Source organism: Alexandromys fortis, unplaced genomic scaffold (genome assembly GCF_014885135.2).
Source record: "Alexandromys fortis isolate MF-2015 unplaced genomic scaffold, M_Fortis_MF-2015_v1.1 scaffold_253, whole genome shotgun sequence".
Taxonomy (NCBI): Eukaryota; Metazoa; Chordata; class Mammalia; order Rodentia; family Cricetidae; genus Alexandromys; species Alexandromys fortis.
Window position 1 is genome coordinate 103,936 of NW_026068124.1, and position 8,584 is coordinate 112,519.

Consider the following 8,584-nt stretch of genomic DNA (forward strand, 5'->3'; position numbering starts at 1 on the left):
AAAAAAAAAAAGATACTCTAGAACAATGAATCTCAAACTTTCTAATGCTTCAACTCTTTAATACACTTTCAAATGTTGTGGTGACCCCCCAAGCACAAACTATTTTTGCTGATACTTTACAACTGTAATTCTGCTACTGTTAGAAATTGTAATATAAATATTTTTGGAGACAGATGTTTGCCAAAGGGGCCACAACCCACAGGAGGAGAAACACTACTTTAGACGACAGTCTTCAATGAAAGTTGGCCTTTAAAGCTTATTAAAAACTGAGTTTCTAAATTTTTAATTTCTCTAAGGCTCCTATCCATCTAAAAGAGGTCATATTTATCACAATATCAAGTGTCTTCACCACTATCTGACTATCCAACCCCTCTCAAATTTTTACCTCTGGAGTATTGTGACGAAGCCAATAATATGCTTCTCGGAAGTCATCAAAAATGATGCGACTGCCATCCCCACCACGAGCAGACAGTACAATGGAGGGAGAAGAGTAGGCTTCACTGGTTACCCAAGTTGAGTGGAAAGTATAGGTGATAAGAAAAAAGGCCATGACCAGTATCATTCCACTTGCCACCTACAGAAAAAAGAACTGTATGTAAACCAAACACAGACAGCGTCTTATGACCAAGTATGACAGACCAAAATACATCAGGCTGCACAAGTTCACTGTGACCACCCCTCTCAAACACACACACGCATGCACATTTTCCCAAGCCAACTTGTTACTTAAATTTCACCTCATTCTTAATAGGATAAGTAGAATCCTGTTGCTTCTTGCTCTTCTTGTCTGGGCGACTTATATCCAAATTCTTCATATATGTGGACAGCACCTGGGAGACACCAATGCCAGAAAGAATGCACATAACAGGTGCCAACACCAGCATTAGACGCACCTAAAAGGAAAGAGAAACGTGATCAGTATAATCAGTCTTCCACAAATAACAAGACTTCAATCTACTGGAAGACTATGACATCAATTTAGCAATTTTCAACAAATATTCTACTTCAGCAAATGTGAAATAAAAGATATGTAGTATAGTTTTAGTGTAACAGAAGTATTTCTTAAACTTTGTTGCAGTTGGACCAGTTGCTGTGCAAACCTATAATTCCAGCTATCAAAATGTTATGAAAGGAGAATCAAAAGTTCAAGGCCAGGACTAGAGAGGTGGCTCAATGGCTTCCAAGCACATACAGCTCTTCTAGAGGACCTAAGTTAACCCATGTTGGGCAGTTCATAACAGCCTAGAACTCCAGATCTGTCACCCTCTTCTGGACCCTGTACCTGCACATATGCATGTACACATATACACACATACATGGAGGAGATATGGCTCAGCAGTTTAAAAGCATGATCCTTAAGACTGGAGTTCAGGGGGCTGGAGAAATGGCTCTGTGGTTAAGAGCACTGACTGTTCTTCCAGAGGACCCGGATTCAATTCCCAGCACCCACATGGCAGCTCACAACTGTCTGAAGATCCAGGTGCAGGGGATCTGACATCTTCACATCAATGCACATAAAATAAAGTTAAATAAAAAAGACTGGAGTTCAGTTCCCAACACCCATGTTAGGTAACTCAAGGAGATGTGATGTCCTCTTCTGGACTCTGCAAGTACCTGCTAGTATATAGCATACACACAAACACATACACATAAGTAAATATAATAAATGATAATCTTTGGAGCTGAAGAGATGACTCAATGGTTTAAGATCATCTACTGCTCTTGCAGAGGAACTGAGTTTAGTTCCCAGCACACACATGGAGTGGCTCACAATAGCCTGGCTCTGGCCTCCATGGCACCTTCACTGACATGCACATACCAACACACAAACACACACATACATAATTAAAACATAGGGGAAGCCGGGCGATGGTGGCGCACGCCTTTAATCCCAGCACTCTGGAGGCAGAGGCAGGAGGATCTCTATGAGTCTGAGACCAGCCTGGTCTACAGAGCTAGTTCCAGGACAGGCTCGAAAGCCACAGAGAAACCCTGTCTCGAAAAACCAAAAAAATTAAAAAATTTAAAAAAACATAGAGGAAACTAAAGACCTTGTCTCAAAAAACATGAATATAAATAACAAACTCCATATCTAAATGTGTCTAGGTTCTGAATGATAATATAAAATTTTTACTGGGGTTTTGCTGTTGTTGGTTTGTTTTTTTTGTTGCTGTTGTTTTGCTTTTATTGGTTTTTGGAAACAGGTTTCTCTGTGAAACAGTCCTGGCCATCCTGGCTGGAACTTTCTTTGTAAACCACATTGGCCTTGAACTCAAGAGATCCACCTACCTCTGGTTTGTGAATACTAGGATTAAAGGCCTGTACCACATCTCTCAACAAATTTTTACTTTTTTATATACTTATTTTTGTCCATATTGTTTTTCTAGATAGAGACTAGCCATGTTGACCAGATCATTCTTGAAATAATAGTTCTACTTCCCAAGTGCTGGGATTACAGGTGTATACCACCATAACCAATTAAAATATATTTGTAGTGTACAGATACACACTCAAACATACACACACATAAAAATAAATAAAATAAAAAATATTTCAAAATAGTGTAAGAAATATATTAGTACCTTACATAAAATCCTTCTCTGTCTTAACAATAAAGCATAGACAGTACTCTCAAGGCTTTAAGATAAAAAAAAAATCTACTCCAGGAGCTAGAGAGTGGTAGCGGCTAAGCTTCTGGTTCTTCTAGGGAACCTGAACTTGGTTTCCAGCATCCACATTAGGAGGCACACAACTGCCTGTAACCCAGTTCCATGCAAACATTTTTCTTTAATCTGCTCCAAGTTCAATGAAGCATAAAAGTGCCTAACACAGGGTTATGAACTCAAGAAAATTAGACCCCCACAAACAGAATGTGTCTGTTTATTACAAATAAGTATTACCAAATGCAGGATGTTTTGCATAATCACCAATATTTTTTTTTTAATTCAGCTAGGCAAAAAAAAAAAAGAACAAACGAGAAAGCACCGCAGAGTCAGGGATAGTTTGGCTAGAACTGAGGGAATTCCTCACCATTACAGCTGAAAAGTACATGCTGGTCACACCATACATGATGATGAAAATCCGGGCATCAGACAGGTTACTAAAGCAGTAATAGAGGCCAACTACAAAAGAGGTAAAGAAAAGTAAGCAGCTGAGCCTGTACAGAAAATACAAGGGAAAACACCTTCATTATACGACTGCATGGCTTCATACATTTACCTCAGTAATTCTAGGAATCTATGCTAAAGAAAATTATACCAAGATGTTTACTATAACCAAACAACCACAAATCATCTAGCAGAAGAGATGGTTAATTTCACCATATGTTAAGTATAAAATACATTAAGATACTGCTATAAGAAGTTATAGGTCCCTTTCCTCTTCCACATCTTTATACATGTCTACAGATAAAAAATATTTCTGTAAATCCTAAATTGGCAGAAATTATGTGTTTTTCCCCAGGCCTCAGTCATGCCAGGCAAGTGTCCCATCCCTGACAAAGCCCTAGCTCCATGCCTAACCATGATTCTTTATAATTAGGAGTAGAACATTGAATGGTATCATTCACACTCAACAAATAAGTAGATGAATGTTACAGGTTAGCCTGTAATACACAATAGACCACAAATACAAAACAGACCCTATCTTAAAATTAATTAACACTGAAAATGGATTTTTCATTACAGTTTTTTGAGAATGTAGCCCAGAACAAACTCAAGCTCACAATCCTCCTGCCTCAGGTTCCAAGTACTAAATTATAGACATTCATCACTGTATCTGATTTAAAATGTTAAAGGTAGTAGAACAGGTAGTAAGAACTAGTGCAGGGGCTGGAGAGATGGCTCAGTGGTTAAGAGCATTGCCTGCTCTTCCAAAGGTCATGAGTTTAATTCCCGGCAACCACATAGTAGCTCACAACCATCTGTAACGAGGTCTGCTGCCCTCTTCTGGTCTGCAAACACACACAAACAGAATATTGTATACATAATAAATAAGTAAATAAATAAATGAATGAATGAATGAATAAACAAACAATTAAAAAAAGAACTAGTGCAAATGTACCCGTTTTGCATACTTTTTAAACTTATCTCTATTGTTTTTACAATATAAAAATTGTCTTAACTATAAAAACTCAACATAGAGCTTCAATATAGCCAAGAAGAAAACTGGGTAAAAGAGAAAGGAATATGCTATGAGTACTAAGTATAAGTACCCACATGGGACAGCTCACAACTGTCTGTAACTCTACCTCCAGAATACTGGACACCCCCTTCTGGTCTCTGCAGGCACCTGCACTCATACATACATACATACATACATACATACATACATACATACATACATACATAAAAATATTTTTAAATACCTAACAAAAAGTAAGTAAATATTTTAAAAGTAAGGAAGAGGGTAGTTAATATATTTGGAATCAAAGGATGATTCTTATGAAGGTTACTTCAAAATGCAGGACAGACCTGGAAACATGAAGACAAGGAGCTGCAGATCAAAATAGTAGGAGGACCAGGTTGTGGGCTGGTGCTCAGACACAGATGCAATGATGGGGATGTTGTTTTTAGCATAAGAAGGATCCAGCAGTGAGTAGAAACGCCCTGTCCAGGGAGAAATCTTTCCTGCAAGAAAAGGCAATAAATATTTCACACATAGTCCTAAAACAATAAGCTAAAATGCTACGTAATCACAACATCCCAGTTTATTTTATTATTAGTGTGCCTGTGTGGTGTCTGAGTATGCACAGAAGTGGTAAAGTGACAGGGCAGCTTCTGAGAGCTGGTTCTTGCCTTCCACCTTGTCTGAGGCAGGATCTCCTTTATTGTTTCTGCCACACTTCATATTCCAGACTAGCCAGGCAGTGGTGACACACGCCTTTAATCCCAGCACTTGGGAGGCAGAGGCAGGCGGATCTCTGTGAGTTCGAGGCCAGCCTGGTCTACAGAGTGAGTGCCATGTCAGGCTCCAAAGCTACACAGAGAAACCCTATTTTGAAAAAAGCAAACAAATAAACCAAACATATTCCAGACTAACTTACCACCAAGCTTCTGAGTGACTGTACTGTCTTAATTAGCCATTCGCCCATAAGTGCAAGACTATGCAAAAAGCACTTTTACCCACAACGTTCCATTTTTATAAAATTCTGAGATAAAAAAGGACTGTTTTTGATTTACTAACATCAGTATTATTTACAGTTTTACTCCTTTCTTTTTAAACTTGAAAGAGTGTATTTTTCAACAACATAATTTGGCCAAATAAAAATTCAAGGGGGAAGTGGGTTCCAGAGAAGCCTACTGAAAAGGAAAATCTTAGGCTTAATCTAGTCAAATTAAGAAATCAAGGTCAACTCTAGAATCTAAGTGAACTAAGTCCTCCATCCTGCTATGAATTAGAAAAATCAAATTAGCTTCTAAGAAGTGTAAATTAAAAAAAAAAAAAGGAGAATATCACCTAAATAGCCATGATTTAGTTTCCATAGATCGAGTGCCATGACTTAAAGTATGACAAAGAAAAGAACTTCTACAAGCCAACCAATAGGAAAAAAAACTGAAAAAGTGCTGGCAAGACTAGATAATCCAAATGCTGACAAAGAGAATGAATGTTTTAAAGAGTAGGACTTTGGGGCTCAAAAAATGGCTCAGCAGTTAAGAGTCTTTGCTGCTCTTGCAGAGGACATGGGTTCAATTCCCAGCACCCATGTGGTGGCTCACAGCTGTCCACAACTCCAGTTTCAGGGGATTTGATGCCTTCTTAAGGTCTCCTCAGGAACCAGGCACACATGTGGTGCACAAACATACATGCAGACAAAACACCCATACACATAAAATTAAACTAATCTTTAAGTGTTTGGCTTCAGCGCTTGAAATAAAGACAGAATCTTCTGTGGTGACCGAAGAGTCCATCTTTTTGGTATTTATTCTACATCTGTATCCATGTGTATCTAACTATAAAAGACGTGCTCCCCTACCTGTCAGCATGAGGAGTGCACCCACGGTGAGGAGGACAAAGCCAACCAGGGAGATGACACTTCGGAAAAGAACTTCAAATTGCTGTGGATTCAGTTTGCTGCGCAGGTAATCTACGAAGGCATGGATCTGACAGAGACCAAACACTCCAAAGGCTGCCATGTGTTCTGATGAAAGGACAGGCTAGGGGGAAGTGGGTGATCACATATGGCAATATTAGGAGAAAAAACAAATACAGTTCATCCAACATTGGTACTTTTCTGATCTACTTCAACCCAAGGAATCAAATGAGGTCTCAAGTTCCAAAATGAACAAGGACCAATATAGAAATGGGTTTAATTTACCGAATATATTTTCTAAAAATGTCTGGAGTCTAACAAAGCACACTATACACCATCACAATCACACCTGCTCCAGTTACTTCCTTAGTCTGGACTGAGTTTTCTCCTAATTTCCATTCACTAAAACTCATCATTTAAAATTCAATGTCACTTTCATCTCCAAACCTGAGAATCAGTGGCTGCTATGTCTCTAGCACCAGTATGACTCCTTTAGTATATAATGACTCTCTTCCACAGACAGTGGCTCTCTAACTCTAGTGGGCATTATAACGAAGGGGAATGTTAAAGTGGGTTCTGAGCCCCACCCAGAGTGTCTGACTCAACAGGTCTCTTTTACTGTCTCACTTGGCTTGGTTTGGCTTGATCTAAGTTCTCAGTTCTGATCTGTTCTCTCTGTTGAGACAGAATTTCATGCACACCAACCTGGGCTTCAACTTGACTGAAGTCAAGGATGACCCTGAATTCTGAATCCCTCCTCCACAGAATCTGCATTCTAACAAGTGTCCGGACACTATTAATGTCAACGCTCCAGAAACACTTTCCAGAACTACTGAACTGTAGACCGCAGACAGCTGTGTATATTTCCTTCTCCAACTTCCTCGGGGACTAGCACAGCACATTCTCTACATCTTCCAGTGAATAGTAAATTTCAAATATTAAGTGACTACAAATATATGCTTATCTCTAAATATGAAAGCTTTACAAAAGAAACCAAACACACAATGTCCTGCTAACTGTACATAACCTGGTTATAAAGCTTATGCTTTGCTTCCTCAAGGACTCACCTAGGCCCCATTAAGATGTTCAGAGTCCACTGCTATTAAATGGGGTCATTTCCACTTGTTTGAAATTTTAACTTTGATCATTCAAGTCAACCCTGTTAACTGGGCCTCCTACTCACACAAACCTAAGCACAGAGCCATTAAATTCAAATAGCATGCAGCAAAACTGATGTGTTCTTAGAGGCAGATTCATAACCAACAATTCTGTTGTTTCAGTTAATAAGCAGTGAAAAATAGAAACTGCAATTCATATTCTTCTTAAGAGAATCCAACCTAGTCAATCTATTTGGAGCTACTTAGAAACATTTGGCTACAGAAACTCTATAAAGTCTCAGCTTACCTGGAAGCCCACAAAGGAGATCTGCATAGAAAGAATGGTGCCCAGGCAGTAAACAGTACAGTAGGCTACATAGATCCGGTGAGAAAAACGGCCTGTTAACATTAGCACCAGGACATGAAGAGGGATCAAGTTGATCAGGAACACATAACCTCCCCACGAAGAGACCTGTGAGAAGACAGAAGGATTAGTCCCTTGGAGCAGACTCAGAGCATGCTGACACATAGTAAGATACACCAAGTCACAGTGTATCTTACTAATCTAGATGCCATACAGTGTCAGACACAGTCTCAGTAGAAGCACAAAAACAAAGTCAAGGGACAGATGTAAAATTACATAGAAAAAAAATGTATCTTAGAAAAGGAAATTTTTAAGGGGAATATAATAAAAATATGGGACAGCCAACATGTACCCATAGGAAATACAGTAATACAGAATTTGAAAGACTTTATTAGTAGAATGAAAAATAGGGGGTCTAGGGATATAACTCGGTAGAATGCTTGCCTACCATACAAGAAGCCCTCGGTTCAATCCTAAACATTGTATAATCCAGGCACTGTGGTACACATCTGTAATACCAGCTCTCAGTAAGTAGAGACAAGAGATCAGAAGGCTATCCTTGGCTACACAGAGTTTGAGGTCAACCTGGGATACATAAGACCCTATCTCAGAAAGAACTTGGGGGCTGGGGAGGGGAGAAAGAAAATTTTTTTATTAAAAATATGTAGAGAAGTACTACCTCAGCAGTTAATCAGATACTTAGTATGAGCTCAATCCTTACGCCAAAAAAAGAAAGAGACACAGAGAATACATGTATATAGTTACCATGTAAAAATAAGCAAGGGCACACTTGGCAGCCCAGTAGATGGAACCAGTCTTCACTGCCTTGATCCACATGTAGTAAGTAAGCAGCATGCAAAAGATAGCAATTCCTGAAGAAAACAAGACATTCAGAAGCCGCACTAACACAGGTTAAGAACACTTTTCCAGGACTAGACCTTTAATCCCAGCATTCAGGCGGCAGAGACAGGTGGATATGAGTTTAAAGCTAGCCTGATGTACAGAGCAAAATCCAGGACATCCAGAGCTACACAAAGTAACCCTGTCTCAAAAACAAAACAAAACATAAACCAAAAAAAAAAAAAAAAAAAA

General features: G+C 39.0%; 1 protein-coding gene across 1 annotated transcript in view; it reads right to left on the reverse strand.

Annotated features, from left to right (window-relative positions):
- The window catches only part of Stt3a (STT3 oligosaccharyltransferase complex catalytic subunit A), a 31,015-nt gene that overhangs the window by 7,945 nt on the left and 14,486 nt on the right, over positions 1 to 8,584 (reverse strand). Inside the window, exons 7-13 of the mRNA XM_050125711.1 lie at positions 8,258 to 8,405; positions 7,436 to 7,600; positions 5,975 to 6,155; positions 4,473 to 4,628; positions 3,031 to 3,122; positions 738 to 893; positions 377 to 574 (exon numbers count right to left, since the gene is read on the reverse strand). Of these exons, the coding sequence (XP_049981668.1) occupies positions 377 to 574; positions 738 to 893; positions 3,031 to 3,122; positions 4,473 to 4,628; positions 5,975 to 6,155; positions 7,436 to 7,600; positions 8,258 to 8,405 (1,096 nt within the window). The remainder of the gene's footprint in view (positions 1 to 376; positions 575 to 737; positions 894 to 3,030; positions 3,123 to 4,472; positions 4,629 to 5,974; positions 6,156 to 7,435; positions 7,601 to 8,257; positions 8,406 to 8,584) is intronic.